The sequence below is a fragment of the Tripterygium wilfordii genome, chromosome 17, assembly GCF_013401445.1.
Source record: "Tripterygium wilfordii isolate XIE 37 chromosome 17, ASM1340144v1, whole genome shotgun sequence".
Taxonomy (NCBI): domain Eukaryota; kingdom Viridiplantae; phylum Streptophyta; class Magnoliopsida; order Celastrales; family Celastraceae; genus Tripterygium; species Tripterygium wilfordii.
The window spans coordinates 10,608,065-10,626,411 of NC_052248.1; the positions used below are offsets into that span (position 1 = coordinate 10,608,065).

Here is an 18,347-nt window from a genome sequence, read left to right on the forward strand (position 1 = left end):
CTTTGCAGGCACGAGAGAGACGTGCTTTGGATGCAACAAGAATATCTAGCCAATTGAAAAGGCAACCTTGACATAGTATGGTGAACAAATTCTATACTTTTGTATTCAGCAATTCAAATTTTGTGGCACCACCACATCTAATGGTTGCTTTGCTAGCAAAACAGTGGGAGGTATATTTGCTTATTTAATGCATTTCTTTTTCTTGTTTTGAGGCCTGATCTATCATCAAAACCTCAATGTCCTTGCCAAATGCTCTATATACCTTGAACTACCAATGACTGTCAATTGCACTACAACTTTTTAAGTCTAAAATGCGATGTAAGCATGCCAAGAAATTTGTCCCCAAGAAACAAGAAAAGAAGATAACACGAATACACACCTGGAGCCAGCTCCAAAAACAAATTCTAAAAACCAACTTCACAATGCTATGTTGCATTACAATGTATAAATAAAATATACATCATAGAGCTTGCGTCCCGGGAATTATACAAGAAAAGAAGATATTTATCCTTGAATATACACACTCGGGGCCAGCTCCAACAGCATATTCTAAACACCTGATCACAAACTATCGCATGGATTGATATGTTCACACAACTACTCGAGTACTCTCATAAAGAATATGTTTTTCATTTCCTCCACACATCGCCCACCAGAATGCATAATTATCCCCTCATAACCCACTCATCATGCCAACTATCTACACAAAGCTCCAACTCCGCTTGTCAACAGAGGTATTCTCAGAAATGATATTAAACATACAAGAAATAGATCAGATTCATTGTCAAGAACCCTTCGACGTTGTTTTGTCCCTTAGTATCTGAGCTGCAAGAACGACGAGCTCCACCATCTCGAATCCTGCAGCAGAAACAAAATCTATTTTCTCCCTACTGGGGTTCTCACAATCATCACCTAGTTCATTGCTTTTACTTTCACTAGTTGATATACCAACCTCCGCAGACCAACTAATCGGTAAGGAGCTGCCCAAGGCAGTTTTCAGAAGTTTTGCCTCGGTAATTATATCGTCTATTACTTCTGGCACGTTAGTAAATGTTCCTTCAGAAGTAACTGACTCTTTAACCTACAAATCATCACCAAACAAACAAACACCTTTCATAATCTCTACAACAAAACAGGCATGAAAGATCTAATTCTAGCAGGTGGAATAAAGAAACTAAAATAATACTACCCTTTCCCCCCACAGAAACCAAAACCAGCCAAGCACTTGAACCAGGGGTGCTCCTCAATAATGAGAGAGTATTAGAGCAGATATAACTGCTACTGCATAACATTGTCCTACTTGCCTGAGGAAAAAGAAAATGTGCATCCCGAAACATTATCAAAACTTGGATAAGTCTGAAGAGTTACCTTTAAGATTGAGAGACGCAGTCTATGAATTGAATTAGTCAGATGCTCCATACTTTCCATGCTTTCCTTTAGTGTAGCATTTTCAATCTTCATTCTGGCACGAAGAAAGGCCAAGTTAGAAAAACTGCAATGACTGAAGAAAAATGCATTCCAGATATAACTTTGTTAGATAGGTTATGAATTTGGGGTATGATTTCTCATCACAAGAAACATCAAAGCTACTGACTGACACATATCATCGTAAGTATTTTTACAAACCTGGCATAATCCATACTATTCGACCTTCTGCTGGAAAAATTCCCATCATTATTCAGCTGCTGCTCTGCTTCACTTCCACTAAAATCTTGAGTACCAACCCAGCGTCTCAAATATGTCTTCTTAAAAAGGTTTCTCAACCTTCCATCACTTTCATTATTAACTGGTCTCTTTTCCACAATATTGATCAACTTTCCTTGCATCTGACTGTTGTTGCTCCTACACAAGATAGATAAATTGTAGTTGGTGCTATGCCCAATCGGTCAGAAAATTTTTCCTTAAATTGAGTCATCATAATTTTATGCCACTAAGCCAAACATTGCAGCCCAATTAAATTATAGTTTCCCAGCCCAAGATTCTGAAAGTTCTGAATATATTTGAAGATCCAACATTGAAATCACCAATATACATATGCATGGTAAAGCTCTTCTTTGACTAGGGGAACAGGGGAGCAGTTGAGGAAATGCTTGAATTTAGTTATCAAATTAATGTACACAATATCAATATTATAAATGAAGGAAATCATACTCGTGTAGTCGTTGGTACTCTTGCTTCAACCATGCCAACTCCATGAGAGCTTTCACCTTTTCATTAGTAACCTAAACCATCAATATCATACAGAATAATCAACGACTGAAACCAACAAAATGATCCGATGAAAGGAGAAGCAAAATGACCTTTAGAAAACGATCAAAATAGGTTCACATCAATATCAATATATTCAACAACCAAGGTGCTAGACACTTGGACAGAAAAAAGAAGCAATTGAGAATTTCTACTTTACAACCTCTTAGAAAATGGTTCCAATACTTTATTAAGTTTGTTACAATAGGTCCTTTAGTAGGCGTCGGTTCCATAAAAGCAACTTGCTTGGTACCCCATGAAATATCTACTATCTTCATTCTTCCACAATGGATTATTCAACTATTTGTCAGCTTGCATTAAATATGCAGAACCTCACAGATGAGATCATACAACAAACAGCCACTTACTTTAACTCATTACAATGAACTCCAAGCTATAAAGTTTCTGTAAGGGACTAGTCTATAACTTTTACATAGAAAGACATTAAAGTTTCTTGCCAAGACAAATTACCATTAAAAGAAAAAAAAATATAAGCAATACCATCAACTAGTACAGTTGGTAAGGGCTCACAAAATATTCGGTCCAAGATGAACCAGATTGGCAAACAGCTGAAGAACTCAAATTCGAAGATGACGAAAGAAAACATTATACACAAAACGTACCTATCCCATGCACTAAAATCCTCAATTATGCAAACTTTATTCCTCTAGACAGCGTCAAAATTTGAACACAGAAAAAGTTCATTCACACACATGCCTTTCCCTCCACCTTTTCCCCGTCTTAAATGATTGATCATGATAAGGTCATTTTCTTTAATGGTTGATGATTATAAAAGGGTATTATTTGATTCTTTTCTTAAACTTCTTCATCTATTTTGAGATCTTGAAGGCAAAATACAGAAAAATAAGGCCAAAATTGAAGCCCAAGAACAATAAAATGGGTCATCCCGGATTTCAAGTGAATATAGGTCATGGGATTTGCTTTTCAGGGCTGAACGGAAAGCTGAGAGAGACAGATAGTCAACTTTGTGGGAGTTACATGGAGACTTTAGCAATGTCTTGGGCCACCTTCTTGGCACAGAGGCTGTTTCAACTATAACAGCCCAAGAGTTTAGAGACTTTTTTTTCACTAATAATCTTGTGAATTTTCCTTTTGAGTGCAGGCACGTATAAATGGTCTAATTTCAAGGACTCTCCTTCTCTACCACGAATACTTCCTCATCTACCTAAGCGGGTTTCCCATTTCCCTAGCCTTATCCACAAGCTTTTGCAGATTATCTTACTTTATTTGAAGCTGGGAGTTTTACTTGGGGTCCTGCTCCTATCAGGTTTAAGAATATGAAGTTAAAGCAGTCTATTCATAGAGTAGAATATGTGGTTAAAGCATGAGGCATCGAGGAGATGATATAGCCCTCCAGCTGGGAGAGATTCATACTTCTGGTTATATGCTAATCATGAGGTGATGCCAGGCAAAAATAGCTCAAGGAAATCTTTGAAAATTTGGAAGAATTAAATTTTTGGTCACTTATGGTGCAAAATTGATTCTTTGACAAGGAAGTTGATTTTGCTTGATAGAAAGGAGGAACAAGGCCTGCTTCTAGACAACGAAAGGGTTTGGCTAAAGAAAAAAATTTTGAGCTCCCGTTGATTAGGACATCTTGGAGGCGAATATCGAGAATCCTCTGGTCAAAGGAACAAAATATTTATTTCACTTTTCCGGAAAAGAGGCTATTAAATAAGCTTCTTTAAAGCCAACCTTATGCATTTAAACGAGCCTGGAATTCAAGCTTTCGCCAGAGCTTGAGCCTCAGATATTCTTTCATGAGATAAGGCTCCAACCTGGGATTTAGAGCTCAAACGAGCTCAAGCTTGACCTCACATAAGGTTGGGCATGAACCTGAGCATGGCAACGCCCATCTATGAAACCCATTCACACCTTGAAACACTGCAATGATAGAAACAGCAATCTCACTTCTATTCATCATTAACCTCGAAGCCTTATTCCCAAATTCCAGGATTGACTACATGAATTCTTAATAAATCTAGTTCGTTACCTATAGTGTTCCTTTAAGAAAGGATTATTGCATAGAAGTTAAAACCCCATAATTGGCAACCACTAATATAAATAATAATTGTCAACAAAGATCATTACAAACATCTTAACTCTTTAAAAAAAAAAAGTAAGGTTCTATGTTCACAATATTCAAGGTTAAACTTGCAAACATGGACAATAATACAAATGCCAGAAATAAATCGCATGAGCACCATTAGTCCTTTTTTCTATCTTTTCATTCATAACACTCCAATCATTAAGCAACTAAGATAAAAGGTAACATATGATATCTGCAGAAATTACCATGCACAAATGTCAAATGAAGCTTATGACGGCTAGAAAAAATTTCATCACAGAGCAGAATTATTGATTGCTTTCCAACAATTGTGCCTGATGCAAATATATGCTTTCATGTATATGCCCTCCTTACTTACACTGCAATGTTTCATGTAGGACATATATAACATATTAAGTATATGAAAAGAAGCATCATTAATTAAGCAATTGACAAGAACATGTGAAAGTAGAAATTACTTGCAGCAAGTTCCTCTGAAGCTCGTCTACTTTTTCCTGCAGAGCTGTATATACATTTCTCTCCAGTAAATGTCTTTCTTCCTGCTGGGATAGAAGTAAAAGTGCTGCAACCTGACAAAGACTACAGATCGTGAGTAACAGAACTGCAGAGTGCCTTAAAAGATGGAATGAAAAGAAGAGAAGTCAGAACCTTCTCCTGCAATGCCTGAGTAAGGACATCAGCTGCAATACCTTTCTTGTCAGAAACGGTATCTGATAATCCAGGATCATTTATCTGCCAAAGGCCATAACCCTAAATAGTAAATAAAAACAAAGTACAAGACCCAGCCAAAGAAGAGCAGCGACAAGTTTTTTTTTTAGTCCCAAGTTCCCAACTCCATCTTCCCCACTACAATCACGTCACAATACAAGCACAATCTTGAGAAAACAAAATAACTAGGGAGATTAACAACATGATACTATGAACACGGTGAACACATACATCTAATCATGTCCTATCCATGTTCCGTATTGCATTCACCAAAGCTAAATGACGCTCACAAATGGAAATGGTTATGACAAATGGATTGGGATTGGTGAAATAAGGGCTGATCTGTTAAGTATCTAAAGCAAGCCATCTAAAAGACAGTGATCTATAATTATGCATATGTAGTTTGGTGCCTAGTAGCATAGCTCGAGCTGCAATCTCCAAGGATATTCCTCCTGAACAATCATTCTTTAATTCTAAATGAAAATTTCTGAAGAGTATTTTTCTGCCCAATTGATCAAAGTTACGAGCAACATTCTGTATGCAACATTGAGTTTTATTGAATCTCAAAAATTCTGCATGATACAACTGTAAAAACAGCAGGGACTAAAATCATACCACAATGAAATCCAAGTCCTAGAACCCCACCATTCCTTGATGAACAGGATCTACAAACATGACTACAAGTGTCATAGCTCACCCATCCCTCTAACAAAACAAACGGCAGTTTCATAAGAAACAAGTTAAGCATCTCAGGGCTAGAAATACCATCTTCTAGAGTTAAAGCTCTCTTCTAAGAAACTGTTTCAGAAATATTTCATACTTGGTATCGCATTTTCTAGTCACTAACTCGCTATCATATGTGGAGATACACAAGAAGGAAAATTCAAGTGAACGTGTGACATCACTAGTTCAAATTTGTTTTTCTTATAGATCCATCGAACAGGCCCCCCAAAAAGACTATAGTGATAATGATGACGATATCACCAATCAGCACATAAGGAACAGGATCATTATCCCAAGCTTTCTCAGCCACCTTTACTCTAAAAGCAGCATATAGACACCCAGGTGCATAGATGAGCTTACATGATCTGATTACCACAATGCCACCTTCCTTAGGAGTTGAAGCAGGGCAAGGTGCACATACTCAAACCTTGCCTCAGGTTAGCAATCAATGCTACAACAAACTTCATTGATTAGCTAAATTTAAGGACCAAATGTGATGATTGGTAACAATGACAAGTGTACGAGAAAACAAATGGTGACAAATGAACCAAATTGTGAAGAATTTTAGATATAATCATTGTGATGCTGGCAGTGGGATGATAACACTGCAATAAATGGTGGCAAATGCAGTAGCAGTAAACATACAACCAAAAAGAAGATGATGGGGTGGCATTTATTGATGCTATGATGTTGATCATGATGGGTTGATGTTAGAAGTACTAAAAGTGTCGGAGAGAGTAGGGTAGTGATACATCACCATGCAGCCAAGGGTGACAAAACAGTATGAGGTAATTAGCTCTAAATAAAATAATTTTTTACTCCTTGGAGTAACTGCAATCTATTATACTATTCACCAAAATATTTTTACTGAATTAAATGCAATATCAAGAATGCTTAAGATGATCAAGCATAGAATTTTTAGTTTCCAGCACTTAATTATGTCATGAATGAGTCCGACATTTGTCACAATGAGAGAAATTAATGAATCACTGAAAAGAAAAGGACATAAAGTTTGTTGGACAAAAGGTAGTTAAGGGACAAGAGTCGTTGCCAAAAAAGAGAGGGTAAGAGTGCTTCAAAGTGCTGGGTCCCAGTCTTACTAGAGGTGAGAAGCCTAAGAAAGTACATAAAGTTAAGAGATGCTATTTCTTGAGAAATTAAAAAAAAAAGCATCTATTAAATTATGGGTGTATCCCATTGACGAGAGAGAGAGAGAGAGAGAAGGCATGGTTTTAAAGTTTTTTCACTGAGGCTAGTGCCTTAAGCGCCTTCACCTATTATGAGGTGCTTGAGCAGGATTGAAAGAGAAGTGCAGAAAAGAAGTGCCAAACCATAGGATATTTAACATGCTTTTATGGTGCCTCACCTTGCCAGGCACTTAAGCAAAGGCGTTTGACTACACTGGCTGGTCATACCTTATGGTCAAGTATCTACTAATGCCAAGTAACAGTAAATAAACAATATGACATTGTTCAATAGTTAAAAAAGACATTTCTTCAAGCTCAATGCTTGTTCTCTCTTATAAAGAAGTCTTGTTCAGATTTCCTGTGTTTGTGTCACTCATTCACAAATCAAGTTTCATGTATGTTTGACTTCTAAAATTCACATCCCATGGATCATGGCAAGTGCAACATAAAAAGAAAAGCATAAATAAACTACTTAATGTGAAGGCCAGCCACTAACTCAAACCACTACACCAAAAAACTGACAGTAGAGTGTGACAGCCCATTTGTCCCCCTTCAGAGAATTGAGGCACCAAATAAAAGCACAAAACCACTTCAGAATTCAGATCATGTGGAAGTAAAGTACCAACTTTACTTCATATGATGAGTTCACAACTGCAGAATCTTTTATTCCATCGAACAAATAATTGATTCAATATGATAATGCCATCAAGAGCGATGATAGAAAATAGAAAGTCACCATAATAAAATTAAATTATATTTACGAAATTATTTTTAAAAAAAAGAATGGAAGAAGAAGAGAGAGCAGAGTCACAAACAAAATACTTGCAGGAAAGCCTAATGTCAACAAACCTCAGGTACCAAGTCACAGTCAATATTAGTGCTAGTGTGAATGTCTCGACAATCGTACTCATCAGGTTCCCTGACTCTCTGAGGTTCCAAACTTTGTCCTCCCCTCACATCTAATTGCTGAATCTTTTCCTCCATCAAACAAATAATTGACTCAATATGAGATTTGCCCTCGCTGAGTAAATTCATAACATGAGCTCTATGCTGAGAATGGAAAAGGCGTAACCCAGCTATGCCATTGATAATCAGTTCGTATGAAAGCATCTGCATGTAAGAAAATATGATCAAAATATTCAGACAAAAGTGAAATTTTATATTGTATGTACTCACTTTCTTCTTTTTCATGTCACGAACTGTCTTCTTCAGGTGATTTTCAATTTCTAGACCCTATCGAGGAGACAAAGAAAAGGATTCACTCCTTAAGAGCAACATGGGAAGAATACTTGGCTTACAGGGAGAATAAAGCTCATAAAACCCAAACTGTATGCATACCACGCGTAGTTTATTTTGAAGATTATCCACAGAGTTCCTCAGTCTCTCCAGCTCTTCTTCTAATGAACTCTGTCTGAGGAGAAGTTATTATGTTGCATATAGAGGACTTTTTAAAAAAAATAATAATAAAAAAAACTTGCTAAAGAAGTAAAGAGTTTCCATAGGACATTAGATGAGTACAAATAAACTATTTTGGACACATAAAAAGCTTCCTTGGGTTCTATTTGTTGAATTTAAAAATTCAGGCGTGGAAGTTTTTGTCACACTCGGCACCATCTGATTAATTCTTATAAATGCTCTCTGTTCTTATACACCACTCTCACACTATTTTCAAAATCATTAATCATCATCATCATCATTGCCTTTATCCCAAAAGTTTGGGGTCAGCTACATGAGTTTATGAGAATATCAACGGGTTCAGAATCATTAATCATTTTATTATATTACGCCGTTTCTTGAGAGATTCAAAAATTTTAAAAATTAAAGTTCTATTTTACCTAATACCAAACATAGTTAATACATTAACTGCACACTTAACTGCAATCTTTCACCTCCATTTTATCCACCTCAGGAAAAATGCACACTACTTGGCGGCTTGTAAGGTAGACAACTAGATTTCAATTCGTCAACTTTGTTCTAGGCTCATTTCCAAAGTAAGCCTTGAATCATGTTACAGGGTTGATTGAAATGTTTACTTTGAATCATATTCCAAAGGAAGCTTTAAGAAATGCTACTAAAATATACATTTCAGCCCAAATCAAGAACATTCTGAAAACCAAAATTCAGCACCCAAAAGGAAAGGGATAAGTTGGACATCTACTATCCCCATAAAATCATTTCAAATGGAGCAAAAACAAAAAAAAATATTAACTACCAAAAACTGAAAGGAAATGACAACAATATAAAATTAACATTTGAAACATACAGAAAGTACATAAAACTGAGCTAACAAGACAAGAAGCGTCAAGTCCAATCATATCGTCCATCTCAAAAGGATGGATTTCCTGATTATAAAGCATATGTGTTCATTGCTAGGCAATCAAGCACCCAATTCAATGTAGAAATATGAGCACTTGAACTGAGTCAACCAACATGTTCGAAAAAGGAAACATTGTTTCACCATATTTTAATAATAACTAACTACGACAACAACATAAGCAGGAAATTTTGAAGAGACAGAAGAAAAGATGCTCCAATGCAGAAAAGACTAATCTGAAAATAGTAAAGAATACAAAGAGAATGCACAAAAAAAAGTTCAAGTTATTATAAATAATTAAATAGTGAACAATTTCATATTTCATGTCATAGTGTATGCAGTGTAGTATCTTGTACACCAAATCAAGTCAAATCAAACATTCAAACGGTAAGATGGAAAATATATAGCGTATACCACAAAATGCTAGTCAGTCATCAATCTCTTTGAAAAAATGGAGTAAAATCATCCTGTCATTCAACAATGGAGAATGATGAATGCAGAGGAAGAAAAACAAAGCCCAAGGGTTGGGATTGCTTACAATGTACATAGAGGACGAAGAATCATTAAAACTCCACATATCGACTGGGTCACTCAACAGACGTGCACACTTGTCATCCCAACCGATATCTTCCAATCCCTCAACAGAATGATGTCTGATGTTGAAGAAATTATCAATAACCTGCAAACAATTTTAATGCCAATCAGAACCGTAGAGGAGTTAAGTCCATACTTAACATGTAATATCAAATGTTAGTTCGACTATATCCAAACCAAAAGAAACAACAAAAGCTTCTGCAAAACAATGGACACTCTCATGTCTTATAGCAATAGCCATGCCAATTGATGCCGACTTCCAGGTTTGGCGAATCGGGCCTATAAAAAGTCTCGGTTTTTAGGCATTGCGAGCCTGGCTCACACTTATCCTTTCATTAGATGGGTTTTATTATTTCTGCTAACACAACTCATTTTCAAAACAGGCTTAAACATACATTTAAATATTGAATATCTGCGTGTCTGTGGTTGGCAACTTACAGAGTTTGCAACAAACAATATCTCTAGTTTAAAAGATTATGGTGTTTACGGAGAGAGCTGAAACACAACGCATCAATTAGTACCTTTTTGAATATGCAAAGTTGTGCAATGTTTTTTTATACTTTTCTTTCTTGAATGCAAGAGAGATTTTCTTGCAGGGATGCACCAAGTAGGTGCCACGCGCTCGTGAAAATTAGTGAAAATATTAGACATCCAAAATTTAAGACAGCTAAGACAATTATCCATGAATCCATTGAGAGACAACTCACAATTCTTGGTCATTAAAGGTTCTGCAATTCCTTTCCTTCCAAACTAGCCAACAAGTAGCCAAGGGCACAAACTGCAGGATCTTCCTAGTTCCTACTTGATTTATTCCTGCCAGCAAACTCCAAGCTCTAATCTCCAAGCACAACTCAACAGTGATAACCAAATTTATGCCAAATAGACTCCAAACAACTTCCCAAACTTTCCTCGTCCAATCACAGTGCAAAAGTATGTGGTCGAGAGATTCTTCAGCCTATTCTGCACAGACGACGTATTGGCCATATGAGGAACTCTTTTTTTAAGATTTTGAGAGGTCAAAATTTTCCCCTATCTAGCTTCCCAGCAGAAAAATAACTACTTTAGGAGGAGCCTTTTACTTTCAAAATGCACTTTTGCCAAGGTAAGAGAGGACTGCCCAGATGGTGTTTTACTTTCATAAGCTCACTGTAATAGTAATTAACAGTGTATTGACCTCTTGTTCAAAGGGACCAAATGATTTGTCCTCATATGGACATTGATTGCCTGATCATATAATACCCTCCAAAATTTTAGAAAAGAGTCCACCTCCCAATCTTCTGCATGCCTATTGAAGCAAATATTCCAGGTTGAACCAGCATTTAAAGGCACGAGGGACTCACTTATGGTTGCATCTTTGTTGCTAGTAATGCTAAACAAAGATGGGAATTGCACCTTAAGAGGACCAGCTCCTAACCATTTATCATTCCAGAAGCTAATGCGATCACCTCTTCCCACCTTCAAAGAAGTAAGTTGATTCCAGTTGGTCCAGCCCTTTCTTATGTGCCCCAAGAGGCCAAACGATGAGGTTCCCTTCTCTGACTAGAAAGCCAGCCCCTGTTGGCTACAATCAGTCTTTGCCAAAGATCTTCATTATTATTAACAAATTTGCACAACCATTTCCCCAAAAGAGCTTTGCTGAAGTTGGAAAGAGAAATGATACCAAGACCACCCATATCTTTGGGAAGTTTCACTATATCTCATTCAAGCAAATGGAAATTTCTGCTTTCATATGTGTCTCCCAATAAAAATTCCTCTGAATAGCTTCAATCCTTGTTGTCACTGTACTAGGAATGGGGAAAAGAGACATGTAACAATTGGCAAGTTGGAGAAAGTACTTTTCAGCAATGTAAGTCTTTCAGCTTTAGACAAGAAGCCTCTTTTCCAGCCGACAAGCGTCTTCTCAAATCTTTCCAAAATAGGATTCCAAATGAACAATTTTTTATATTTTGCTCCTAAGACCCAAGTATTGAGTAGGAAGAGAGCATGTACCACAACCCAAAGCTTCTGTGAGAGTAGTCAAATTGGTGGGGGAACCAATAGGAATGATATCGCTTTTGCTTAAATTAATCTTAAGGCCGGAAACAATTTCGGTTCAGCACTTGATTGATCTCAGTTCATATACTTACATATCAACAACAGAAAACAGTGCACACTACACTACTAGAGTAAGTTAATAAAGAAAACACAAAGAACCAAGTCAATTACCTTCTTGAAAGCTTCATTCTGCTCTTCAAGTTTCGCCAGATCACTACTCAATGTATCATTAATTCTTTTCTGTTGAAAACAATCGGAGGTCAGATCTTCCAACCTGTGTCACCAATTCAATGCATGTAAGGACATATTCAATCAAGACACCTCCGCTACACCTAAAAATATTCATGCACGAATTTCTCCAGAGTGCAATGTAACATAAGTAGCATGAGTTGTACTTTGAAGCGCAAGAACACTTATAATCAAGTAATGATGAAACACTAACCATAAACTTAATTATGTTTGGCCAGATGTTTATGAAACCACTACACACTTAGAACTTTAGGCCTTGGAAGTAGTTCAAAGTAAAGACTTCAGACTGTGCTCCTTAAACAAAGGTCATTCCAAAAACTATCATAAGTTCATAACTTGGCAGAATTTGGATGCTAATGTCTGCAACCCACATGGCATCATAGCATCAAATTTCATCAGCGACATCTTAGCATCGAATTAGGGCCCAAGGCATAGGACCAGCAAAGCAGACAAAAACCCATTCTATTACCAGGGCCCAAACGTACTAAAATACACAAATGCTATTAGTTTCTTTTTCTTAACATTTTTTCAACTAGCAATAAAATTTGAAGGGTAAAATGGCATATACCCAAAAGAAAAAGGAAACATTTGTTTTATTAAATAGATAATTACGATTGTTTATCCACTTCCAGCCCAGGCATTCTTTTCTAGGCTCAGGCTGAAACCTGATCAGCCTTAAAATTAAGGACCATCCTGCAGTACAACCCTAAATTACTGCCCAAGCCTTTTTTTAGCAGACCTATCAGTTCTCATCATCAAGCTCCTCACTACCAAGGGCAGAAGTTTGAATCCCCATCCCTCTTGAACAATAAAAAAAGAAAAATGTTTCAACAAAATATGATAACAACACTTCATCTTTAGCTACCTACTATTAAAAATTAATATTTTGTTAGCTACTTCTAATAGAAGAATATGATTTTTTTTACTCAATAACGGGCCAGACCTTTTGAAGCCCAGGCCCAGGCAGAAAGTTGATCAGCCTTTAAGGACTTGCACAGCCATAAAGGCCTAGATCCGAGTCCAAATCCCACCAAGTAACGAATGACCCTACCAGGCCATCTAGTAAGGTGGAATAAAAAGGTAATAGCCTCCACAGGGTGAGGATGAAGAAAATTCTTCTCTCCTCAAAACATATTGGCAACTGTCACAGGGCTTTCAAAAGATTTTGAAAATTCAGACACCATTTCCAAACATTATTATCTGCTTCATAGGGACATGTTTTAAGCACCAGAATATGGTAGTACAAAGAAATATAATTTTTTTCAATGGAATAGAATTCATGGTGGCAGCAGGATCATTGTTTTTTCCTCTATTGTTCCATTCTGTTGGTGCCTATAGATATACATCGAACAGAAATTACCTTTTTTGGATTTCATTATGTCTCTGTGACATGAACTCTTCTTTTTCCTTGGCCTTCTCAGCCTGTCAATAAATTTGCAAAAGAACTAATGAAGTTCTGTGCAAGCAGCAAGGTCAATCATTAAATGAAAAGAATGATAACTATCATAACCTCCATTATCGAATGATCCCGCTCTGCAAAAGCAGTGGCTACACAGCCTTGGAAAAATTTAACCTGCTTCTCAGATTCCATGTTCTGTGAAAAGAAAGAAACTTAACCTTAATACCAAAGCTCCAATCATTCTTATCAAGCACCCAAGAAGTTCCATCTTGGAATAGCAACACAAACAACAATAACAAATTGTCCAAACAGATTATTCTTCGTCGCTTCCTAAAGCCTCAATTTTCAGCCATAGCCTTCAATTAATCATGAACTTTCTTAAATTTAATCCCACCATCAGCATAGGTACTATGGCTATTCTCAACTAGCTGTCGCACAAGGCTTGTCACTTGTCAGGAAGTCACTCAAAGAAAAAAGTCATTACTCATTACTTCTTTTGGCCACCAGCTCCTCTAAGGAGAACTTCAAAATAAATCAAGAAGTCTGCAATTTTCTTGAATGTAACTTCACATGTCAATAGATCCTGCTTATACATTTGCAATCACTCTCCTCTTGGTTCACGTTGGCATAGTTTTATTAATTCCATTTGGAGCACATTAACTTGCGGCTATTATAGATTCATTACATACATGCATGTGCTTTTGTGTATATATATATCTAGAGAGAGAGAGCGAGAGAGAGAGAGAGCGAGAGAGAGAGAGAGAGTGAGAGAGACCTTTGCAACCTCAGCACTGTGTAGATCTGCCAGCTGACCCTACAGACAGGAAGTAAAATGTGAGCCCGGGAATATTGGATTCAAAGGTGGGTAAATGAATGAGTTAAGATTCTTACTTTAATGCGGTATGCCTCTGAAAGCTCCTCTTGAAGATTTAAATTCTCTCTTGTACATGTGGCTAACTTTTTTTTCAAATCCTCAATCTCCTGCTCCAAACCAGCTGTCCTAATAGGGCGTCATTCTCAATACAATACAATACATCCTTATTTTCTCAAACACATATAACACCTGTCACAGGCCTTGCCATTCCCACTTATGGAACCCATTCTCCTTCTTTTCCACCCATACTCAAACATTTTAAAAAGGATAAAAAATAAATACATTCACAGGCCATAATTCTCCCAATTATAGAACAACCCCCCCCCCCCCACATTTTCTTTTCCTTCTCCCTTGAAAGCAATTAGAAGAGTAAGATAATTAGGAGGAAATTTCTGAGAGAGTAAAAGAAATAGTTATACCTTTGAAAATGCATTCGAGTAGCCACAGCAAGGTAGCCAGGTCCAGCTTGCTGCATACATAATTGCTCAATATCTTTGTGTAATTCTCCACGCTCTACAAAAAATAAAAATCAATATAAAGCCTGCCTATTTAAATGAGAAATCAAGACAACCAAAAGTCATAGATCAAAGAAACTTAGAGTCATGTTTCAATTGGAACTTTATAGAGCCTTTTGCTGCTACAATTATGTCCTAGATTATGTTCTTTAAGTTAAGATAAAAGTTGGTTTTCTATCAAAAAGAAAAGCTAACAGTTGGCTCAGTAGTCTTCAGTTTGATTGAGTTATTTTTAAAATTTTACAAGGAGGGGTTGTCATGATTTCCAGGTTAGCTGGAAATTCAAGATTAATCATTATAGGTACTCTTGTTAGTCTTTTCTTATGGAATTATACTACCAGTCAATGTCAAAAATACAAATTTTTTAGTACCATAGAGACTCCCCAGAGTCTAATTATCTCGTCCCTTCTTCCATTTCACACACTCTATTATCCAATTTTCCACTTTTGTTGCTGTCTTTCTATTTTCCCTGCATTAAAATGTAATCCTAGACCATGTAAAACTACAAGAGAGAGCCATAAAAAATAAACTGATAGAAAATGTTCGGCTAAAGCCTAAAGCATCAAGACACTTGACAGAGGTGCTGCAAACTAGGATGATGTCACATGATTATGAAGGTTAGATACCTAAAAAATGCCTTTTTGAAATAGTCATGCTCTTTTCCTTTTTGTTAAGCTGAGTTTTACTGATCCATTTTATGTTCTGATTTGTACAAGAACATGAATAACTTAATTTTTTCTATCATAATCGAGCAAGCTAAGGCTTTCTTCTATTGAATCTTACTTTTGTCAGATCTGATTGTTAAGCCTGAGCCTTTATATTATGGTCAATTTTGGTCAAAGTTGTAACCCTCGACATACAAAGTTACATAATGTGTTTCCAACCAGTTCCTCACCATTCATAACAAGTTGCCTAATAAGTTCTTTAGATTATTCTAGTGCCTCATAATAAAGCAACCCCTAAGCTTTTAAATCCTATATCATGACATACTTTCTTCATCCATCGAATTCAATTAACTATCAAGACCTCCTCTAGGATATTGTTGTTGGAAAGGCTTAACAGCGAGATGAGCCAACTCTGCTCTATCAATTAACTTTTCACATCGTGACATTTGCACAAGGAATGTTTTAGATATTGCAGAAGAAGTGTCGAAAACTCAAAACATGAATGTTGAAACCACTATTAATTCCCCTTCATCTTTTGCCTTTTGTATTTTCATTTTCCTTTAATTCATTTTTATTCCTGTTTACATATTCCATCGGTGCGTGAATAAAAAATTGCGAGTAAGGTGCACCTTATCTCAGAAAAAAACTAAATAATTATCAACAAGCCTGTAACTGATCCATAAATCCGTAGAGTATACAAAATATCAAGATAAATTATCATAGGACAACCACCTTTTGCTAGAAGACAACGCAAAAAATGGACAATTACATCACCAACATTCATGCATACATAATAACAGTTAATAATAGACCAGTACATCAGCAACATTCATCCACACATAATAACAGTTATTAATGAACCACATTTCCTCCTATTAAAATTATGATGATAACATGACTTTTGTGATACTGCAGCAAAACGAACTAAAAAAGAAGCCTTAGAAGGCAATCTATGCCATAAATAATAACCCTTGAAGTCCCACTGCCAAAAAAATTCCCCCTCATATCATCTTCACCTCAACATTAACCTAGTCTATAGGCATTGGAATGGTGATCCCACAGAGTTTCCAACTGCTCAACCAGAAACAAAACAATTTACTTCCTGCCACAAAATTCCGAGATGTGCACTAATTGAATTCCTCTCGAGATTACAACTACAATTAAATATATGCCTCAATTCCACTCCTTTCCCAACAATTTTCAACCATAGAGACCAAAACTCTAAACAACCACAAGAACCAATGGATGAGAAATTCAAGTTCAACCACAATTGTTGGACTCGCTACAATATGAAAGCAGGCAAAACAAGAAACCTTAAAGACCAACTGTAAATGAAAATCCGATTAAACTTTAACAGGACTGCTAGATCTTTCAACCCGCACATGTACCCCTTACTGATTTTGGCACACTAGTAAGTTTCCCATAGTTCGAATAAGTAAATCCTATCTCAAACCATGTGTTAATTTAGTGTTTCGTGACGTAACTAAAATGAAATTGGTTTCTATATTGCTGCATAGTAGTCACAAATCTGCTTAGATTCAGCCAACCAATCTATGAGTAACTATATCAATTCTCATATAGATAAATAAGGACTAAAATCATAGAAAATATGAAAATTATAACAACAAACAAATAGGGGGCTGCAAATCACACTCTTTACTACTCTAACACTATTGTGGAACAGAAGAAAGAAAAAATGGGTCACAAAAATATCATTCTTAGACTGTATCATGCAACCAAACTAGATGGAATTCTCATATTAAATAAGCTCTGCTTAGTGCTTAACCAGAACCTTTTTCCCAATTACAAAAACTTTAAAGAGTGATAAACTTCTTATCACAGTTTTTATTTTGGATCCATCGATAGAAGAAAAATAAGGAATACATACCATGCTCCAACTGTTGGATGCGAGCAATTAACGACTCATTCTCGTTCGAATTTCCATCCATGTCTGAGGTCAAAATCACTCTCAAGTGTTCAGATAATTGTTTCAAGCAAAATAAACAACACAAAACCTCAATAATTTGAACGTAGCGGATTAAAGAGAATTAACTCTTTCCAGATATGCAAGGATATCATCGAATTTCACCGCTAGAAATACAAAGTATTCAATAGTTCGAAGAGGGAATTGGATCACAATAAAAAGCAAAATTATGTAAAGACATGGTTTTATCACTGTGTAATATAATTACGCGTTCATATTAGCGACGAAGAGAGATAAAAAGAAGAAAAAGCTTACCCAGGGGATCGCGGTAGTAAGCGACTGGAGACTGTTACAGAAGTGGATTTGCGGGCCTGCCTCTCCCTCTCCCTCTCCCTCTCCCTCTCCCTCTCCCTCTCCCCCTCCCCCTATCCCTCTCTCTCTATCTCTCTGTTTCTCGCTCTCTTAATCATTAATCACCAACGCAGGACGCATAACTCAGGTGATCACACGTCACTTTTTATTATTTTCTTAATTGGGGTGTCTGTTTATGGGCCGGCCCAAGTTATTGTTTGAAGGGTGGATCTATCCATGGAGGCCCAATGAATGGGCCGATTCATATTTTAACCCAGGCTATATAATTTAGGTTGACAGAAACTATTGGTTTTGCTTCTATAATGCATGTATTTTTTATACATATTTTAAGATATTTATGCCATTGTTCTTAGCTGCAAAAATCTGGACAACTCTATTTGATCAGGAATTAGAGCTTCAAGGTAGTACCGACTATACATATCATAACTGTTATTTAGTTGAAGTACATATAGC

General features: G+C 36.5%; 1 protein-coding gene across 3 annotated transcripts; it reads right to left on the reverse strand.

Annotated features, from left to right (window-relative positions):
• Window positions 1–372: 372 nt before the first annotated feature.
• Window positions 373–17,963, reverse strand: LOC119982500 (myosin-10). 3 transcript variants are annotated; one of them, XM_038825924.1, is made up of 19 exons: window positions 17,838–17,963; window positions 17,487–17,549; window positions 14,838–14,931; window positions 14,436–14,544; window positions 14,320–14,358; window positions 13,656–13,739; window positions 13,506–13,567; window positions 12,068–12,170; window positions 9,807–9,947; window positions 8,293–8,361; window positions 8,131–8,187; window positions 7,804–8,064; window positions 4,985–5,068; window positions 4,795–4,905; window positions 2,152–2,222; window positions 1,627–1,842; window positions 1,369–1,462; window positions 953–1,081; window positions 373–858 (listed from the first exon to the last, which is right to left on the reverse strand). In XM_038825924.1, exons 2-19 carry the CDS (start codon window positions 17,545–17,547, stop codon window positions 814–816), a joined length of 1,830 nt encoding a protein of 609 aa, XP_038681852.1. In that variant the 5' UTR covers window positions 17,548–17,549; window positions 17,838–17,963; the 3' UTR covers window positions 373–813. The 3 variants fall into 3 exon arrangements, with proteins under 3 accessions (XP_038681852.1, XP_038681850.1, XP_038681851.1); XM_038825922.1 differs by having other exon boundaries at window positions 373–1,081; XM_038825923.1 differs by having other exon boundaries at window positions 373–1,081; window positions 14,436–14,539; window positions 17,838–17,922.
• Between the last annotated feature and the right edge of the window lie 384 nt (window positions 17,964–18,347).

Bases quoted from the DNA above. Each gene is read 5' to 3' on its own strand.
- LOC119982500 (XM_038825922.1), bottom strand. From the start codon at position 17,547: ATGGATGGAAATTCGAACGAGAATGAGTCGTTAATTGCTCGCATCCAA. The intron at 8,065-8,130 runs GTGAGTACATAC...TCTTACATGCAG, and splicing joins GTGACATGAAAAAGAAGAAA to ATGCTTTCATACGAACTGAT. The intron at 1,082-1,368 runs GTAACTCTTCAG...GATGATTTGTAG, and splicing joins TGCGTCTCTCAATCTTAAAG to GTTAAAGAGTCAGTTACTTC.